At 43.4% G+C, this 22,344-nt stretch overlaps 1 protein-coding gene across 7 annotated transcripts in view; it reads right to left on the reverse strand.

Annotated features, from left to right (window-relative positions):
• The window catches only part of LOC124012699 (type II inositol 3,4-bisphosphate 4-phosphatase-like), a 235,042-nt gene that overhangs the window by 18,333 nt on the left and 194,365 nt on the right, over positions 1 to 22,344 (reverse strand). For all 7 annotated transcript variants that reach the window (XM_046326580.1, XM_046326579.1, XM_046326581.1 and 4 more), the window contains 4 exons: positions 12,075 to 12,428; positions 10,071 to 10,218; positions 3,280 to 3,455; positions 449 to 572 (listed from right to left, as the gene is read on the reverse strand). In XM_046326580.1, the coding sequence (XP_046182536.1) occupies positions 449 to 572; positions 3,280 to 3,455; positions 10,071 to 10,218; positions 12,075 to 12,428 (802 nt within the window). The remainder of the gene's footprint in view (positions 1 to 448; positions 573 to 3,279; positions 3,456 to 10,070; positions 10,219 to 12,074; positions 12,429 to 22,344) is intronic.

Below are 22,344 nucleotides of genomic sequence, written 5' to 3' on the forward strand. Positions count from 1 at the left end.
TAATTTATACCATGGTGTAGATCTGAATCATGGAAATGTCCCATGGTTTTAGCTTTGAAGGATGATGGTACTGCCATGCACCTAAATAATACTATGGTATTGCCTAATTTATACAATGATATAGATGTGGATCATGGAAATATAATGGTTTTAAACTGCATTACACATTCTATCATGGTAATGCACAATTATGACAAATGGTACAACATATTATCAAATCGTACCATTTTTATTAACTGTGCATTACTGTATAAAAGCATGTTATACAACTTCCTGTACTCTTTGTTAGTCTTGAAGTACCTTTCAAATTGGGAAATCCTTTAGGTAAAAGTTACCCTTAGACACAGATCTCGGATGAGCTTACCTTCCCTCAATAGGGGTGTAAATGCAAAAACAGACCTTAGATCAGTGTGTAAGACAGTTGACCCTTGATCCTACTAGTACTCACTGTAGGTGCTTAGCAGGCTTTCAAACTGTGCCACCAGGCCCACTAGGTGGAGCTGCCTGAGGAAGCCCTTATCCTCCATCCCCGCGTACAGCCTCATGACGAAACCACACGCCAACGCAGCTAGCTGTACACACACACACACACACACACACACACACACACACACAATCAAAAAGCAACACGACACACTATATAATTTATTCACATCATCCACTTATATTATTATCTCTGTATCCAGTTGGGCAAAGGGTAAGGCATTCACACTAGGGCAGTCCCCGCCCCCAAAAAACCTTGGTCGACCAAAAGTCATCTGTTCTTTCGACCAATCGATTGGTCTACATTTCTTTACGTGTATTTTTCCATATAAAGGCACAACCCTATGTGTTTCAATAAAATCAACTACAGTATATGCTTTGAGCTTGTCTGATGGTTTAAGCTTACTGTTTGATTAAATAACACACAAATTACTCAAGAGGGAGCTAAAGATCTAGATAACCAGGAGAAAAAACCTTAACCTGACCCAACCATTCTCTCGCTCCTGCTCTATTTCGCAGATTCGTCCGTTACTCTCCTGAAGTTGTCGGTAATAAGCTACACGAGGAGCCTGCAACCTTTCTCATGTGGAATGCCAATTTATCTTACCCTTTCTACTGATCTGTGTGCCAGTTATAGTTATTCTATGCACATTTCCGTGGAAATCTTTAATTTAATTTATAATAGCATCTTCATTGCAGCCCACAGATAGAAAATATCATGATAAAAAAATATCCTATAAATTACATTGGCTATGCATTGCCTGTCTGCAACGAACTTGAAACATTGTATCAACTATTAACTTGGTCTGGCTGGAAGCTAATTCTAGGGAACTTGCGACATTGTATAAAATATTCTGGGGCCCTTAGAGTTTCCAGTGAGCTCGAGACAGACACAGCTGTAGGGTATTTGCGCACGGGATAAGATGCAGTGCTTGACTTGGGCAGGAGCTCACCGGAGCTGAGAAGCAGCACCTAGAATGTTCTAATACTTGCGAATATTATGTCAACAGCATTGTGGAGCTCCTGCGCCTAAATATAAAACAGTAGCAGCACCCAAAATGAGTACCGGAACCTATTTAAGTCCAAGTCAAGCACTGATAAGGAGTAATCAGGTAGAACTATTTTATGATGTTTCCACTGGATCCGAGCACGACATTTTTCCCAAAAGGGAGAGAGCTGGGAAGATTTTTCAAATACATTGAGGAACTTTTGTCATTCTCAACGGATGTAAAACTAAAAAAAGACAGTTTGCTTGCTGTCTGAGGTGAAGAAAACGTTACTTTGAGAAGCTCCACAGCTCATTAGGGATGGTGTATTTAGCCAATCAGAAATACTATCAGATCCCCAAATGGGCACATTTATATGCCTACTTTTGCAGGCGTATATACTTCTATGCACAATCAGATGCGCGTCCTTACTCAACATTGACAGGAACGCTCCAAACAAAAGAAAATGAATACATTGAATAGACAAAACTGGTCAATGGAATGGAATGAACCAAAATGTGTTTTTTTCAGTGTAGCACAGGTTGTGTGCTCTGCAAACAATGTGCCCACTCCGACAATGAGAACAGGAAGACTGGAATAATAATATATTGGATGCATTAATGGAAATGACCATAACCAAACAAACATTGTATATTAGAAATTATAGGAATGAATGATGGTAAATGTACTACTGGTGATATATGTAATGAATCGTGATGTACACTAACAACCAACCGTAAACAATTCACACAATGAAGTTGAGATAAATGAATGTGCACAAATTGGCGGGAGAGAGCTCATTCTGGAGAGAGAAGTGCATTGTGCATCTGGGTTCTGCATGGTCAGTCCGACGTCTGCATTGGCCATGCAACATTTACTGTGATACGGCCTCTGCAGAAGTCAGGACATTCATACTTCTTGAGCTTCACGGAGCAGTGAAGAGCTGTTGTGAAAGAAGTTGTCAAGGAAGTGAGATTGTGTTTATACAGGGTGTACCGGCCCGACTACCGTCAACCAATCATGTCAATGCAGAGCTATACAGAGCCCTCTGCATTGTTACAACATTTAAGAGGTGCATGACGATGTGGTACAGAGCTTGACTTGGCCTCTGCGTGCCTCTGAAGGCTCCATAATTGCCTCACACCTTCCATATGGAGCCTCCGACCACATTTTCAGATCAAACATACATTGACTTTTAGTCTAGGCCTTCGCAATGGGTTAATTCACTGAGATGGGCACAATTATATTTGTCTTTGTGTAATTACAGAAACACTTGGCTAAAAATAAATGCAGAGGCCCATGTCATTCCAGTCAACTAATGGGGTTCAGCCCTAATTCACACAAAATCCTACCGCCCAACTGTGGACTGAGTTGACCCCCTGCTGCAGAGATTATGTATGGAACATTATGACATCCTAATGCATTATCAGCTGATAAAAGACTTGTTTATTTAGGTCACAAGGTAATTCAAACTATCTCTGAATGTAATTATCCTGCAAGTAGTCTGAGCTGCTACCGGATCAGTTTCAAATACTTGCTGGATCACTTCCAATTACTGCATTATGTTAGGATTAGGAGCTGTGCTTCAGTAGAAACATAGTCAGTGAAATGCTAACTAATCTCCTGTGTAAATTATGTAAAGAAACACATGCCGTTGAATGGTGGTTTGATACTGTAGATCCTAACTAGCTTCCTAGCAGCTGAAAAACGTTGGCATTGGTTAAAAAGCCTTGACATGACAAATCAATTGCACCAAATATCTATAGGCTGTTTCCAAAGTGGAGTCCTCATTTCACAGGTGGCCACCTACTGCCTGACTGAAGACCACATCCCTCCTCTGCTTGAGGAACAGTCCCTGGGGGATGCTGCAGGCCGCCTCCTGCAGCAGGACGAAGGTCATGGCCCTCCTGGCCCGCACCACCACCTCTGCGACGCACTCCTTCAACCTCACCACCAGAGGGCAGAGCTGCTCCCGCCAATCCCCTTCTGCAACATACAGAGAGACATGACAGGAGAAGGCATGAGAACCATATATTACACAGTTTATGTTGGAATCTTGATGTGTCCTGATTTCTCTACATCTTTAGTTGTGCTGATTAAGGAGCCTAGAAATGCATCAGCATTAAATGAAAATGAAAATGTTAAGTTGCCATCCTGAAGAATGTTTCAAAACTTCAGTTACGGTATGTTCTCCAAGGACTGAAAACCCTTTCAGTGGTTTGTTTAAATGTTTGAGAAAAGTTTTGCAGCTGGTTGCAGCTCTAACACATCTAATTAGTTACATATTTCTTAAAAGATAGATCATTGTTTGTTCATAGTTTAGATAGTTTGAACAGTTTGTTTAGCTTCTAGGGTCTCCAATTTAGAAACCATTGTGGATTCAAAACGTATCTGAAGCAAACATATGTCAAACATCAGTGGGGTCAAGGTAGGGGTCAAGGCAGGGGTCAAGGCAGAAAGTCCATCCAGCTTTAGTGAGGTTTGAGAATGTTGTGGTCATGTGGAGTGAACCCAAGAGGCTGGTGTTTCATAATGACTGTTGGATACTGCAGTATGAACCCAAGAGGCTGGTGTTTCATAATGACTGGTGGATACTGCAGTATGAACCCAAGAGGCTGGTGTTTCATAATGACTGGTGGATACTGCAGTATGAACCCAAGAGGCTGGTGTTTCATAATGACTGTTGGATACTGCAGTATGAACCCAAGAGGCTGGTGTTTCATAATGACTGTTGGATACTGCAGTATGAACCCAAGAGGCTGGTGTTTCATAATGACTGTTGGATACTGCAGTATGAACCCAAAAGGCTGGTGTTTCATAATGACTGTTGGATACTGCAGTATGAACCCAAGAGGCTGGTGTTTCATAATGACTGTTGGATACTGCAGTATGAACCCAAGAGGCTGGTGTTTCATAATGACTATTGGATACTGCAGTATGAACCCAAGAGGCTGGTGTTTCATAATGACTGGTGGATACTGCAGTATGAACCCAAGAGGCTGGTGTTTCATAATGACTGTTGGATACTAAAGTATGAACCAAAGAGGCTGGTGTTTCATAATGACTGTTCCATGTCTCTTGGTACATTCCCAGACTGACTGTTTTCATAGAAGTGAAAAGATAAGAGCTTGTCTGGCTTGACAGACTAAAGCTGACCAGGAGGCTGATCAGCTTCCCCTAAAAATCTGAATAAAAACAAAATATATTAATACAAAAATATATACTTTTTTGTAAAATATATTTTTCTCACAAAAGTAGTGCACTGGGCCTTTACTATTATTAGCAACCATATAGACCTCCGTAGTGGACTGATATAGACCTCTGTAGTGGACTGATATAAACCTCTGTAGTGGACTGATATAGACCTCTGTAGTGGACTGATATAGACCTCTGTAGTGGACTGATATAGACCTCTGTAGTGGACTGATATAGACCTCTGTAGTGGACTGATATAGACCTCTGTAGTGGACTGATATAGACCTCTGTAGTGGACTGATATAGACCTCTGTAGTGGACTGATATAAACCTCTGTAGTGGACTGATATAGACCTCTGTAGTGGACTGATATAGACCTCTGTAGTGGACTGATATAGACCTCTGTAGTGGACTGATATAGACCTCTGTAGTGGACTGATATAGACCTCTGTAGTGGACTGATATAGACCTCCGTAGTGGACTGATATAAACCTCTGTAGTGGACTGATATAGACCTCTGTAGTGGACTGATATAGACCTCTGTAGTGGACTGATATAGACCTCCGTAGTGGACTGATATAGACCTCCGTAGTGGACTGATATAAACCTCTGTAGTGGACTGATATAGACCTCTGTAGTGGACTGATATAGACCTCTGTAGTGGACTGATATAAACCTCTGTAGTGGACTGATATAAACCTCTGTAGTGGACTGATATATAGTTGAAGTCGGAAGTTTACATACACTTAGGTAGGAATCATTAAAACTCGTTTTTCAACCACTCCACAAATTTCTTGTTAACAAACTATAATTTGGCAAGTCGCTTAGGACATCTACTTAATGCATGACAAGTAATTTTCCAACAATTGTTTACAGACAGATTATTTCACTTATAATTCACTGTATCACAATTCCAGTGGGTCAGAAGTTCACATACACTAAGTTGACTGTGCCTTTAAACAGCTTGGAAAATTCCAGAAAATTATGTCATGGCTTTAGAAACCTCTGATAGGCTAACTGACATTATTTGAGTCAATTGGAGGTGTACCTGTGGATGTATTTCTAGGCCTACCTTCAAATTAACATGGAATAACAATCCATTTTTGTGCAGTACTAATTTACCATCCTTACAAACCACTTAATGTAAATGTACATTACTGTATTGTACATAGGCTGGTCATCTAGGTTTGTACCTGTTGACTTTCCATCACCATGAAGAAAAACTATGCAGAATCCAGTAATTAAGTACATTGAGACATCAAGTGGTTTGTGATGATCAGTTGGTAGAGCATAGTGCTTGCAATGTCAGGGTTGTGGGTTTGATTCCCACGGGGGACCAGTACAAAAAAGTATGAAAATGGATGCTCTCACTACTGTAAGTTGTTCTGGATAAGACGTCTATTAAAATGGAAAAGGAATGAAGACCATCTCAGTTTTTACATAGAAATAAGTTGCATTTGCAAAGTATTTCAAGAAACTGGAAAACATACAGTACTGTGCAAAAGTTTTAGCAGATAATGTTGCAAAGTAAGAATGCTTTCAAAAATAGACATGTTAATAGATTATATTTATCAATTAACAAAATGCAAAGTGAGTGAACAGAAGAAACATCTAAATGAAATCCATATTTGGTGTGACCACCCTTTGCCTTCATAACAGCATCAATTCTTCTAGGTTCACCTGCACAAGGTCAGGCATTTTGTAGGCATATAGTCAGGTGTATGATTAAACAATTATACCAAACAAGTGCTAATGATCATCAATGCAATACGTAGATTGAAACACAATCATTAACTGAAACAGAAACAGCTGTGTAGGAGGAATAAAACTAGGTGAGGAACAGCCAAACTCAGCTAACAAGGTGAGGTTGCTGAAGACCGATTACTCAAAAGTCAAGAATGAGCACAGCAACAAGACCCAAGGTAGTGATACTGCATCAGCAAGGTCTCCCAGGCAGACAGCGGTTTACAGATGTGCTGTCCAAGCTCTTTTGAAGATGCACAAAGAAACGGGCAACGTTGACGACCGTACACACAGTGGTCGGCCAAGGAAACTTACCGCAGCAGATGAAAAGACACATCACGCTTACTTCCCTTCGCAATCGGAAGATGTCCAGCAGTGCTTTCAGCTCAGAATTGGCAGAAAACAGTGGGACCCTGGTACACCCATCTACTGTCTTGAGAAGTCTGGTCAAAAGTGGCCTTCATGGAAGACTTGCGGCCAAAAAGCCATACCTCCGACGTGAAACAAGGCCAAGCGACTCAACTATGCACAAAAACACAGGAACTGGGGTGCAGAAAAATGTCAGCAGGTGCTCTTGACTGAGGAGTCAAATATTTGGCTGTAGCAGAAGGCAGTTTGTTCACCGAAGGGCTGAAGAGCGGTACACGAATGAGGGTCTGCAGGCAACAATGAAGCATGGTGGAGGTTCCTTGCAAGTTTGGGGCTGCATTTCTGCAAATGGAGTTGGGGATTTGGTCATAATTATTGGTCTCCTCAATGCTGAGAAGTACAGGCAGATACTTATCCATCATGCAATTCCATCAGGGAGGCATCTGATTGGCCCCAAAATTATTCTGCAGCATGACAACAAACCCAAACATACAGCGAAAGTCATTAAGAACCATCTTCAGCGTGAAGAAGAACAAGGAGTCCTGGAAGTGATGGTACGGCCCCCACAGAGCCCCGATCTCAACATCATCAAGTCTGTCTGGGATTACATGGAGAGAGAGAAGCACCTGAGGCTGCCTAAATCCACAGAAGAACTGTAGTTAGTTCCCCAAGATGTTTGGGCCAACCTACCTACCGAGTTGCATCGAACTGTGTGCAGGTGAACCTAGAAGAATTGATGCTGTTATGAAGGCAAAGGGTGGTCACACCAAATATGGATTTCATTTAGATGTTTCTTCTGTTCACTCACTTTGCATTTTGTTAATTGATAAATCTAATCTATTAACATGTCTATTTTCGAAAGCATTCTTACTTTACAGCATTTTTCACACCTGCTTAAAACTTCTGCACAGTAATGTATATCAAGCAAGTATTTTTATATTCCACAGGTATTATCCGATTAACTGTTTTGTACAGATATTTGTCAGACCGAAGCTACAAATGCTGGTAAACACTCACATTTAGCTTTTTTTATCACAAAAGTAGTGTAGTGAGCCTTTACCAGTCCTGTATTAGTGGACCGACAATATAGAGGTCTTCAGCGCACCCACCCCCAAACTTCTTCCCGTGGCTATGCCAGGAGGCCACCGCAGTGTTGTCCATGGATTCATTTCACTTTCTTTTAAAGGAACTCCTCTGTTCTCTACCTTAATACAATGCTGCAGGTCCTGTTTACTCCCTGTGTCTGTTCTCTACCTTAATACAATGCTGCAGGTCCTGTTTACTCCCTGTGTCTGTTCTCTACCTTAATACAATGCTGCAGGTCCTGTTTACTCCCTGTGTCTGTTATCTACCTTAATACAATGCTGCAGGTCCTGTTTACTCCCTGTGTCTGTTCTCTACCTTAATAAAATGCTGTAGGTCCTGCTTACCTCTGTCTGTTCTCTACCTTAATACAATGCTGCAGGTCCTGTTTACTCCCTGTGTCTGTTCTCTACCTTAATACAATGCTGCAGGTCCTGTTTACTCCCTGTGTCTGTTCTCTACCTTAATACAATGCTGCAGGTCCTGTTTACTCCCTGTGTCTGTTCTCTACCTTAATAAAATGCTGCAGGTCCTGCTTCCTCCCTGTGTCTGTTCTCTACCTTAATAAAATGCTGTCGGTCCTGCTTCCTCCCTGTGTCTGTTCTCTACCTTAATAAAATGCTGTCGGTCCTGCTTACCTCTGTGTCTGTTATCTACCTTAATACAATGCTGCAGGTCCTGTTTACTCCCTGTGTCTGTTCTCTACCTTAATACAATGCTGCAGGTCCTGTTTACTCCCTGTGTCTGTTCTCTACCTTAATACAATGCTGCAGGTCCTGTTTACTCCCTGTGTCTGTTATCTACCTTAATACAATGCTGCAGGTCCTGTTTACTCCCTGTGTCTGTTCTCTACCTTAATAAAATGCTGTAGGTCCTGCTTACCTCTGTCTGTTCTCTACCTTAATACAATGCTGCAGGTCCTGTTTACTCCCTGTGTCTGTTCTCTACCTTAATACAATGCTGCAGGTCCTGTTTACTCCCTGTGTCTGTTCTCTACCTTAATAAAATGCTGTAGGTCCTGCTTACCTCTGTCTGTTCTCTACCTTAATACAATGCTGCAGGTCCCGTTTACTCCCTGTGTCTGTTCTCTACCTTAATAAAATGCTGCAGGTCCTGCTTCCTCCCTGTGTCTGTTCTCTACCTTAATAAAATGCTGTCGGTCCTGCTTCCTCCCTGTGTCTGTTCTCTACCTTAATAAAATGCTGTCGGTCCTGCTTACCTCTGTGTCTGTTATCTACCTTAATACAATGCAGCGGGTCCTGCTTACCTCTGTGAATGTTTGGAAAAAGACGTGTCACTAGATCGGCTGCCATGCTCATACACACTAATGATTCACCAACATGCACACTATCCCGATTCAGGAGCCAGCACCTTCGCCCGGTCAGACTTAAGCCTGCACCAATCTACCAACCACTTGGCAGTAGTAGGGACACAACCTCATCTTTTTTATTTTTTATTTTACCTTTATTTAACTAGGCAAGTCAGTTAAGAACAAATTCTTATTTTCAACAATGACCTAGGAACAGTGGGTTAACTGCCTGTTCAGGGGCAGAACGACAGATTTTGTACCTTGTCAGCTCGGGGGTTTGAACTTGCAACCTTCCAGTTACTAGTCCAACGCTCTAACCACTAGAGTGTGAATAACAACAGGTCCTTGCTCCACTTCTCTGTGGTCAATGTGTTATTTATGCACTCTCTCCTTCTTACCTTAATTCCAGTGGAGGCTGCTGAGGGGAGGAGGGCTCATAATAATAACGGCTGGAACGGAGTGAATAGAAGAGCATCACGCGTATGATGTAGTTAGCTGTATGCTCCGGTCATTACCACGAGCCCGTCCTCCCTGACTAAGGTGCCACCAACCTCCTGTGCTTCATTCTGTCATTTCTGAGAGTGTGTGTGCAGATTTTGTGCAGACCAAATACTGCAACTGGCTGTCGTGGGACGTGACTGCCACCCTATGGTGAGAAGGAATTAAGACCGAGGACGAGAGCTTGTGCCATCTAGATACATCCAGGACTCTATGGAAGTCTTTCTGGTTGGCATTGCAGGACTATATAACTGTATGTAGGTGATATCAACATGGCAAGACGACACCAATAGATCTGGGACTATGCTATAGGACATTGTTATGGGTGTAGTGCCGTGTTTTTCTGTTAACTCTTACTTGAGTCACTCTTTGATATACGACACATTCAGCGGTGAAACTCTTACCGGGGTTGTGGGAGGTGATGACGTCGGCCAGGACCTGCTTAGGGATTGGTTGTTCCTGGTTGTTGTTGATTGGTTCCTGCTCCTGGAGCTTGTCCACCATGGCGATGACACAGTTGAGGCTCTTCGCCACGTCAGCCCACACCCTGTCCTAGAGGAGACAAACACAACATCAGCACCTGGCCTCTGTGTGTGTGTGTGTGTGTGTGTGTGTGTGTGTGTGTGTGTGAGAGAGAAGGAAAGAGGTCAATCTGCATGTTTATTTTGGATTTTATTTAACTAGGCAAGTCAGTTAAGACTTACTTTCAACGACAACCCACTGTTCCTAGGTGGGTTAACTGCCTTGTTCAGGGGCAGAATGACAGATTTGTACCTTGTCAGCTCGGGGATTCGATCTTGCAACCTTTCGTTTACCAGTCCAACGTTCTAACCACTAGTCTACCCTGCCGCCCCATGTGATCTGTCTGGAAGATGAATCCATGTTCCACACCTGTCTGTTAGTGAACCACAATGTTCAAGGTACTATTTGATCCCAAAACATAGAATGTAGTATATAATATCAACCATGTTAAATATGGATGTATATCTCTGCCTTGGGCCACTACATTGGGTTTGAGTATGATTGGATGTTGGCTGTTCAAAGCCCTTATCACCAGAGTTCTACTAGCCTTTAACTCTCAATGTCTCAAAATCAAATCGGTCACAGAAGCACTATGAAGAGTTTCTCTACTCTCAGTAGATGACAATTGCAGCCTGCTTGAAGAGATTAACTCTCAAAGTGCTTTTCTACTTTGGAGTGGAAAGCCTCCAAACTCCTCTGTTTCGTATTGTCCTCATAATACCCACCTTTTTTCATTGATTTATTCACTTTCTGCCTGTTGGGGAAAGTAATTAGGCTTGCCAAGCATGGCTTAGTGTGTGTGTGTTGGAGGGCAGTTTGGATGTCCTTTGTCTCAGAGGTGAGTGTTTTTAAACTCTTCTCAAAGGCAGACAGTTGTTTGATGGCTGATTAGGAATTGTAGTGTGTGACTCCGGCTAAGTCCCTGCTGTCAGCTCTGGCTTCATTCCCCATAGTTTCTATTAGCACACACGGCACGCGCACACGGTTTCTTAAGACTTCTGTAACTGATATTAACTATTGTTTATCATCAGATACAGCAACTTTTAGACTTGCACTAGCAGAGGGAGAGAGAGACTGTCAGGGACAGAGAGAGTGACAGAGACAGAGAGACGGACAGAGAGGGTGACAGAGACAGAGACAGACAGAGTGACAGAGAGAGAGAGAGACAGAGACAGAAAGACAGAGAGAGAGAGAGAGTGGCACAGAGAGAGAGAGAGAGAGAGACAGAGAGAGTGAGTGAGCTTTGACTATGTACAGACTCAGTGAGCATAGCATTGCTATTGAGTAAGGCCGCCGTAGGCAGACCTGGCACTCAAGAGAAGACAGGCTATGTGCTCACTGCCCACAAAATGAGGTGGAAAATTAGCTGCACTTCCTAACCTCCTGCAAAATGTATGACAATATTAGAGACACATATTTCCCTCAGATTAAACAGACCCACAAAGAATTCAAAAACAAATCCAATCTTGATAAACTTTCATATCTATTGGGTAAAATACCAGTGTACCATGACAGCAGCAAGATTTGTGACCTGTTGCCACAAGAAAAGGGCAACCGGCGAAGAACAAACACCATATTGTAAATACAACCCATATTTATGCTTGATTATTTTCCTTTTTGTACTTTTACTATTTGCACATTGTTACAACACTGTCTATAGACATAATTTGACATTTGAAATGTCTTTATTCTTCTGTAATGTTTACTGTTATCTTTTAAATTGTTTATTTCACTTGTTTTGCCAATGTTAATATACGTTTCCCATGCCAATAAATCCCTTGAATTGAATTGAGAGAGAGGAAGAAGGGGGACAGAGATTGAGACCCACAGACAGACAGCAGAGCAGACACAGAGTGAGATGATGGTATAGAAACCGCAGGACTTGCCCATTCCTCCTCGTCGTACTCCTTATGGCACGGTATGGAGTCCTGGCGCTTCAGAGGAGCCTGCCCATCTTCTCTGATGGGAGCCTTCTGGGAACCACCATCCACATTATTACACACCACCACAGGGCTGTCTGTAGCCGATGGCTGCCCAGGACTGTGGCCTGGGTTCTGGGGTGGACTCTGGCCTTGTTGACCCCTCTGGCTGGGACTAGGGTGGTCCTGGTGGCTGTGACCCTGGTGGCCTGGCAGGGTCTGGTTCTGGTTCTTCGTAACATAGCCGGGCTGTGCAGCGTGGAGGGCCAGCAAGGCGCTCTTCACCAGCTCGTCTTTGAGCGCGTGCACAAACTGCTCCGTCTGCAAGAAATCAGAGGGAAGAGAGGGAGATTGAATGAGGGGGATGGGAGGGTGGTGAGGTAGGGAGAAATACAGACAGAGACAGAGTGAGAGAGAGAGGAAGGGAGGCAAAAGGAAAAAGAGATAGAGGGTGAATGAGAGTGCCAGAGAACAGGGGAGAGGGATATGAAAAAAACAACAACTGAGTGTGTGTGTGTGTGTGTGTGTGTTCAGCGGGCTTGTAAAATGAAGGAGTGATGGAAGATTAGCTTTCCTCCTCGCTAGCCTTCCCCTCCGTGTTTGCCAGCGCCGGCGCCAGGCACCGGCAACAACATCAACAACAAGAAACAATTCAATTACTCCTCGGTGAGCCCTCTCGCCTCCGAGGGGTAGCTACCTCCTTTGTTCTCAAATTCACAAGCTGCTGAATGCTGATGATCATCCAGAGCCAAGACGGCTCGTACCCCGGCACCACAGATAAGGGCTCTCAGGAATAATTGAGTTAGCATCGCAATAAGCAATTCTATTACCACAGCAAACCACATGCAGTCTAATATGACACATGAGCAGAGATCCTTTGAACAGGCGAACAAGAGAACCAATGAGAGATTGAATAAATGAATGCGGCATACGTTAGTAAACGAAACCCACCTGGAGCATCTCTCCCCATGCTGCCACTAACCCCCTGAAACATGACCCAGAGGGTAGGAGAGGAATCTGTGCAGCTCTCTGAGGTGAGAGAGGGTAGAGAGGAATCTGTGCACCTCTCTGGGGTGAGAGGGTAGAGAGGAATCTGTGTACCTCTCTGAGGTGAGAGAGGGTAGAGAGGAATCTGTGCGCCTCTCTGAGGTGAGAGAGGGTAGAGAGGAATCTGTGCACCTCTCTGAGGTGAGAGAGGGTAGAGGAATCTGTGTACCTCTCTGAGGTGAGAGAGGGTAGAGAGGAATCTGTGCACCTCTTTGAGGTGAGAAAGGGTAGAGAGGAATCTGTGCACCTCTCTGAGGTGAGAGAGGGTAGAGGAATCTGTGCACCTCTTTGAGGTGAGAGAGGGTTGAGAGGAATCTGTGCACCTCTCTGAGGTGAGAGAGGGTAGAGGAATCTGTGTACCTCTCTGAGGTGAGAGAGGGTAGAGAGGAATCTGTGCACCTCTCTGAGGTGAGAGAGGGTTAAGAGGAATCTGTGCACCTCTCTGAAGTGAGAGAGGGTAGAGAGGAATCTGTGCACCTCTCTGAGGTGAGAGAGGGTAGAGGAATCTGTGCACCTCTCTGAGGTGAGAGAGTAGAGAGGAATCTGTGCACCTCTCTGAGGTGAGAGAGGGTAGAGGAATCTGTGCACCTCTCTGAGGTGAGAGAGGGTTGAGAGGAATCTGTGCACCTCTCTGAGGTGAGAGAGGGTTGAGAGGAATCTCTGAGGTGAGAGAGTAGAGAGGAATCTCTGAGGTGAGAGAGGGTTGAGAGGAATCTCTGAGGTGAGAGAGTAGAGAGGAATCTCTGAGGTGAGAGAGTAGAGAGGAATCTCTGAGGTGAGAGAGGGTAGAGAGGAATCTCTGAGGTGAGAGAGTAGAGAGGAATCTCTGAGGTGAGAGAGAGTAGAGAGGAATCTCTGAGGTGAGAGAGGGTAGAGAGGAATCTCTGAGGTGAGAGAGTAGAGAGGAATCTCTGAGGTGAGAGAGGGTAGAGAGGAATCTCTGAGGTGAGAGAGTAGAGCGGAATCTCTGAGGTGAGGGACTAGAGAGGAATCTGTGTACCTCTCTGAGGTGAGAGAGGGTAGAGAGAAATCTCTGAGGTGAGAGAGGGTAGAGAGGAATCTCTGAGGTGAGAGAGTAGAGAGGAATCTCTGAGGTGAGAGAGTAGAGAGGAATCTCTGAGGTGAGAGAGGGGTAGGTGGCACTTTGGATGTTGGAGGGCTTGTACAGAAACAGTGCGAGACTGGAGAATGGTGTCTTTGTCCCTCAGTGGCTATCTAGACTGTAGTTGCTCCTGGAAGAACTCTGTGTTTTCAGGGATCTGTTTCAGTTTTATATCTGCAAAGTGATCTGATAAGGAACAACCTGTATGTCTGTATATTAACTGAACAGAACAAAAACCCCTGCTTGCGCTGGGAGTCATAGAGGCCTGGTTTTGGCAGACAGCCTTTCTTGTAGGGCTTTACCATACAGGGTTATGGTGGTGGTTGAATAGTACATGTGTGAACAAACAGTAATAGAGTGGGATTCCATTCCATTCACTAACTGCATCATGTACAGTATACAACACAACCCCACACACTTCCCCACAATCCAACCCCACACACTTCCCCACAACCCAACCCCACACACTTCCCCACAATCCAACCCCACACACTTCCCCACAACCCAACCCCACACACTTCCCCACAACCCAACCCCACACATTTCCCCACACACTTCCCCACAACCCAACCCCACACACTTCCCCACAATCCAACCCCACACACTTCCCCACAACCCAACCCCACACACTTCCCCACAACCCAACCCCACACACTTCCCCACAACCCAACCCCACACACTTCCCCACAACCCAACCCCACACACTTCCCCACAATCCAACCCCACACACTTCCCCACAACCCAACCCCACACACTTCCCCACAATCCAACCCCACACACTTCCCCACAACCCAACCCCACACACTTCCCCACAACCCAACCCCACACACTTCCCCACAACCCCATCCCACGCACTTCCCCACAACCCAGCCCCACACACTTCCCCACAACCCGACACACTTCCCCACAACCCAACCCCACAACCCAACCCCACAACCCAACCCCACATACTTCCCCATAACCCCACACACAAATTAGTGAAGCAAAAAACCTCAATAGGATCAAACCTCCCACAAAAACCCCAAAGGAACTTAAAATGCCAAAATCCATATTCAAACAGATATGTGCTTATCTTCCACGACGTTCATTTGCAATCGATGGAAGACATTTGGTTTTCATTGGCTTTTCTGGGCTGACTAAATAATGCATGGTGAGAGACATGGTATTTCACACTCTGGTCATATTTGCTCTTGTTAATTGCGGGGTCAAGGGACCAAGCTATTTGACTGCGACAAAGCACATCCAGAGCCATTGTTATTATATTAGGATTAGACTCACAATGACTCAGAAAGTTGATATTCTAATAGACTAACTCACAATATAACTCAGATAGTTGATATTCTAATAGACTAACTCACAATATAACTCAGATAGTTGATATTCTAATAGACTAACTCACAATATAACTCAGATAGTTGATATTCTAATAGACTTATAGTTTGTGGGATCTTGTTTTTGCACAGTAGCTGTCTAGCCCGGCAGAACTTTACATTCGTTTATATTTTGTTGTTTTGTCGGTGTTTCATTACATCATTTACATTTAAGTCATTTAGCAGACGCTCTTATCCAGAGCAACTTAATCATGAACACTTTCCACGCTGCGCTTTGGTCTCACTCATTCAACGACGGACGTAACAGACTCAGATAGTTGATATTCTAATAGACTAACTCACAATATAACTCAGATAGTTGATATTCTAATAGACTAACTCACAATATAACTCAGATAGTTGATATTCTAATAGACTAACTCACAATATAACTCAGATAGTTGATATTCTAATAGACTAACTCACAATATAACTCAGATAGTTGATATTCTAATAGACTAACTCACAATATAACTCAGATAGTTGATATTCTAATAGACTAACTCACAATGACTCAGATAGTTGATATTCTAATAGACTAACTCACAATGACTCAGATAGTTGATATTCTAATAGACTAACTCACAATATAATTCAGATAGTTGATATTCTAATAGACTAACTCACAATATAACTCAGATAGTTGATATTCTAATAGACTAACTCACAATATAACTCAGATAGTTGATATTCTAATAGACTAACTCACAATGACTCAGATAGTTGATATTCTAATAGACTAACTCACAATGACTCAGATAGTTGATATTCTAATAGACTAACTCACAATGACTCAGATAGTTGATAGTCTCCAGGTTTATTCTCTCTCTCACTTGTTTGCATTTCGGGTAGATTTGAAAGTAGTGAACCATTCTTAGGGGAGGATTGTCTATACTGTGCTATGTGGTGCATTTGAAGTTGTTGCGTCTGACAGAGAAACTCTCAGGGTTTCTCAGACAGCGAGTCCACTAAACACACGGTACAATATCAGATGAATGTGTGTTCTAATCTAGGACTTGGTTTAAACTGTCTCTGGTGAAAGAAAAACACATTTCAAATCGCTCGCTTTGTTATCTTATCCTACTTTTGCTCACCTCTCAATCTCAAGTGAGAACTTCACTTCACTCTGGTTCTCACCTTCACCTACTGTGGAGAACTAAGGACCGGAAATCCCCTGAGAGAAAGAAACATTGCGTTCTTCAATACATCTGTGATCTCAACTGAGGGAAAAGTGCAAGTCAGAGGTGAAATGCTTACGGTTGGAGGAGTGGTTTTTATGTGTGATACTGTATGTTTGATCTAAAGTAGATGAAAGAACTGCAAGGCTATACGCTCACCGCTTATTTGAAGAGGACGAGAGGAGTTGTCTGTACTATACTGTATGATTAGGGTTATAAATCTACTGGTCATTTACCAAAGTTACTGGAATCTTCGGTAACGCTGGTAATTAACAGGTCATCTACGGTAACACTGGTAATTAACAGGTCATCTACGGTAATGCTGGTAATTAACAGGTCATCTACGGTAACGCTGGTCATTAACAGGTCGTCTGCGGTGACTGGTAATTAACAGGTCGTCTACGGTAACGCTGGTAATTAACAGGTCATCTACGGGAACGCTGGTAATTAACAGGTCATCTACGGTAACTCTGGTAATTAACAGGTCATCTACGGTAACGCTGGTAATTAACAGGTCATCTACGGTAATGCTGGTAATTAACAGGCCGTCTATGGTAACGCTGGTAATTAACAGGTCGTCTACGGTAACTCTGGTAATTAACAGGTCGTCTAAGGTAACTCTGGTAATTAACAGGTCATCTACGGTAACGCTGGTAATTAACAGGTAATCTACAGTAATGCTGGTAATTAACAGGTCGTCTACGGTAACTCTGGTAATTAACAGGTCGTCTAAGGTAACTCTGGTAATTAACAGGTCATCTACGGTAACGCTGGTAATTAACAGGTCATCTACGGTAACGCTGGTAATTAACAGGTCATCTACGGTAACTCTGGTAATTAAACAGGTCATCTACGGTAACTCTGGTAATTAACAGGTCATCTAGGTGACTGGTAATTAACAGGTCATCTACGGTAACGCTGGTAATTAACAGGCCGTCTACGGGAACGCTGGTAATTAACAGGTCGTCTACGGTAATGCTGGTAATTAACAGGCCATCTACGGTAATGCTGGTAATTACCAGGTCATCTACAGTAACGCTGGTAATTAACAGGCCGTCTACGGGAACGCTGGTAATTAACAGGTCGTCTACGGTAACGCTGGTAATTAACAGGTAATCTACGGTAATGCTGGTAATTAACATGTAGTCTACGGTAACGCTGGTAATGAACTTCTTATGGCTGGGGGGCAGTATTGAGTAGCTTGGATGAATAAATTGCCCAAAGTAAACGACCTGCTCCTCAGTCTCATTTGCTAATATATGCATGTTATTATTAGTACTCGATAGAAAACACTAACGTTTCTAAAACTGTTTGAATGATGTCTGTGAGTATAACAGAACTCATATGGCAGGCAAAATCCTGAGGAGAAATCAAAGCAGGAAGTGAGAAATCTGAGCTTGGTATGTATTCACCACAGTTCCCATTGAAATCCCCTTGAGATATTAATTATGTTGCACTTCCTAGGGCTTCCACTAGATGTCAATCATCTATAGAAATTTGAATGAGACTTCTACTGTGTTGTGGGACTGAATGAGAGCAGAATGTATCAGGTGACTGGCAGTCAGCCATTTTCTGATCATGTGCATTCCTCATGGTATCCACTTGCGTTCCATTGCTCATCAAGACACAAAGGAATACTCCGGTTGGAACTTTATTGAAGCTATATGTTAACCTCTTGAACCTCTGGGGGCAGTATTTCATTTTTGGATGAAAAACGTTCCCGTTTTAAACAAGATATTTTGTCACGAAAAGATGCTCAACTATGCATATAATTGACATCTTTGGAAAGAAAACACTGACGTTTCCAAAACTGCAAAGATATTGTCTGTGAGTGCCACAGAACTAATGCTACAGGCGAAACCAAGATTAAATTTCATACAGGAAGTGAGCCAGAATTTGGAGGCGCTGTGTTCCAATGTCTCCTTATATGGCTGTGAATGCGCAAGGAATGAGCCTACACTTTCTATCGTTTCCCCAAGGTGTTTGCAGCATTGTGACGTATTTGTAGGCATATCATTAGAAAATTGACCATAAGAGACTACATTTAGCAGGTGTCCGCTCGGTGTCCTCCGTCAAAACTATTGCGTAATCTCCAGGTGCGTGCATTTTTCCATTTTGAACAGAGGAGAAACCAAACTGCAACGAGTGATTTATCATCGAATAGATATGTGCAAAACACCTTGAGGATTGATTCTAAACAACGTTTGCCATGTTTCTGTCGATATTATGGAGTTAACCTCTTGCTCCTACCTGACACGCAGGCGTCCCATCTAGACATCTGGAAATGCAAATGCGCTACGCTAAAGGCTAATAGTACTAGTTAAAACTCAAACGTTCATTAGAATACACATGCAGGGTATTGAATTAAAGCTACACTCGTTGTGAATCCAGGCAACAAGTCAGATTTTTAAATGCTTTTCGGCGAAAGCATGAGAAGCTATTATCTGATAGCATGTAACACCCCAAAAGACCCGCAGGGGACGTAAACAAAATAATTAGCATAGTCGTCGCTACACAAACCGCACAAATAAAATATAAAACATTCATTACCTTTGACCATCTTCTTTGTTGGCACTCCTAGATGTCCCATAATCACTATTGGGTCTTTTTTATTATTAAATCGGTCCATATATAGCCTAGATATCGATCTATGAAGACTGTGTGATAAACGAAAAAATAGCGTCTTATAAGGTAACATCATTTTTTAAAATAAAAAAAGTAGACGATAAACTTTCACAAAACATTTCGAAATACTTTTTTAATGCAACTTTAAGTATTAGTACACGTTAATAAGCGACCAATTTGATGAAATGAACAAATGAACTTTTAATAAGGCACACCTGTTAATTGAAATGCATTCCAGGTGACTACCTCATAAAGCTGGTTGAGAGAATGCCAAAAGTGTGCTGTCAAGGCAACGGGTGGCTATTTGAAGAATATGAAATATAAAATATATTTAGATTTCTTTAACACTACTACATGATTCCATATGTGTTATTTCATAGCTGTAATGTCTTCACTATTATTCTACAATGTAGAAAATAGTAAAAAATAAAGAAAAACTCTGGAATGAGTAGGTGTTCTAAAACTTTTGACCGGTAGTGCATGTATGGTACTTCCTACTTTATTAAAAGGAGAACCATGTACAGAGAGGAGAAAGATGTTGAATGGAAAGTGCTAGATATAGACTGGGAGAGGTGTATGACCTCATAGCCATGCCTGGTAGGTACGCCCGGTAGGCACACCTGGTAGGTACGCCTGGTAGGCACACCTGGTAGGCACGGCGTATCCAATGTAATTTAACACAGGACGTTTTTCTGCCCAAATAAGGCAATCCTTTTATACTGTAGCAATGCATAGAATATAATCGTAATAGGTATTCTGCGCTTTTGGACATAAGCATCAGTTCCCAGAAGGCAGGAGATGAATTGATGCATCGTTCTTTCACTGATCATCATCAACATCACCAATAGCAGCAGTAGCAGTAATAACACAGCATCTGAGAACCCGTAGATCGTTGTAGATCTTTTTTTTGTTTCATAGTGTGGGTTTCCGGTTTTAAACTCCCCCCTATCCCTTTCCCTAAGGGGAGTCACAGCATCCACCCGGCCCAGTGACAACCCTCCTCCATAGCCTTGAATCCAAGCTGAAAATTGTGAAATAATCCGTTTGGATCCCAGGCTAACTTCTCCCCCCACTCCTCATCTCACTCCCAGACTCTCTGGAGGAGAAGTCTCTGTGTGAGACGCTGGCAGTGGGAGCTGTCCTTGGTGAGTAACGTGACTGTGGATCAAACCCCTCTGTGCTTTCATTAGGGCTCTGTCTGTCTCTCTCACTCTCTCTCTCTACCTCACTATGGACCGAAACTCCACAGCCATCTGTCTGGACAGTGGACACACACCAACCCAGGGAGCCAGCATGGCTGTGTGTGTGAGTGAGTGTGTGTTTTGAGAGTTTCCATGGAAACGCCATGGGTAGACCACCTAATTGATCCAGGATCATACATTATATGGTGAAAATTGTGTGCTGAATGTGTGGTGTTGCTAGGCGGACTATGGATTATCAATGTGTTGTTGTATGTGTCACACTGCTTTGCTTCATCTTGGCCAGGTCGCAGTTGTAAATGAGAACTTGTTCTCAACTGGCCTACCTGGTTAAATAAAGGTGAAATGAAAAATGTATAAATAAATGATAGTGGAGCTACTTAGGGTGAACTCAGCACTATAAGCAAATGTGCAAACACACATTCTATGACATACTACTCATGCATATGACATGAACAACTGTCCAACGGACAACCATCAATCAATCTCCACATCCAACTATATTTTTCCCCTGTACACACCCTACCACAAGCCTCCCTCATTCCACCCACCACCCACACACACACCAATAACCGAGACAGAGACACACAAAGTTTGAAGTTCCAATCAGAGGAGCAGGGCCGGTGCTGACCAGGCCGCCTGCGTGTCTAATCAAGGATGAGGGGAAGCGGTGACATAGAGAATGTACCAATGAAGCTGTCTGATTGGGCTCTGCTCCACTGTGGCAAAAACAATCTCTCACTCACTCACTGCAGCAGATTGCAAATCTGACAGCACCAGATGTAATTCATAATTACACGGATAAAACACCAAGTGTCTTGTTCATAAAACTCTGCGCTCGTGGACTCGCAATTCACTTGAGTTGGCGTTTTAATGATGAGTTATGGACAGTGGGTATGATGAGAGGTGTGTGTGTGTTTGGGGTGTGTTTAACCCTAGAGCCTAGATGTCTTCACGGCAGATGTTTTGTAGTAGTACGCTTGAAGGGCAACTTCAGGTCACTAAAATACACTTTCTGCAGCCAAATATATTCAGCAAAATACAGTATAAACAATCATCTCTGAGGAAAAACACATGTTCACACTCAGAGTCACTGTAAAGGAGATGTTCTACAAATAGCTCCAGTTTTAATCCCCCTGGTAGCTCACCTCCCAGGCTTCGCCTCCCAGGCTTCGCCTCCCAGGTTTCGCCTCCCAGGTTTCGCCTCCCAGGTTTCGCCTCCCAGGTTTCGCCTGCCAGGCTTCGCCTACCAGGCTTCGCCTCCCAGGCTTCACCTTCCAGGCTTCGCCTCCCAGGCTTCGCCTCCCAGGCTTCACCTTCCAGGCTTCACCTTCCAGGCTTCGCCTCCCAGGCTTCGCCTCCCAGGCTTCGCCTCCCAGGTTTCGCCTACCAGGCTTCACTTTGCCTGATTACACACTAGCACAGCAGGAGGGAAGATCTCTACAATGAGCTCCCCTGTGGTGCTACACACATCCAGATGGTGGCATTCAGCCCAGCACCATTCCTGCACCCTGGGGGGGCTACAGATCCAGATAAGTTAAGCATAGCACTTCTACCTGTGCCTTTGAGCTCCATCGTGGGGGAAAGGAACATGGACAGAGGGGGTAGATTGTGGTGGTAGTTGGAGACCTGTGTGGCTAGAGATCCAGCCAGGGACACTAAGTAGCACTCCCACCCCAGGCGTGGAGCTAAATGGTGGGGAAAGGAACAAAGAAA

This window comes from Oncorhynchus gorbuscha, linkage group LG24, assembly GCF_021184085.1.
Source record: "Oncorhynchus gorbuscha isolate QuinsamMale2020 ecotype Even-year linkage group LG24, OgorEven_v1.0, whole genome shotgun sequence".
NCBI classification, from domain to species: domain Eukaryota; kingdom Metazoa; phylum Chordata; class Actinopteri; order Salmoniformes; family Salmonidae; genus Oncorhynchus; species Oncorhynchus gorbuscha.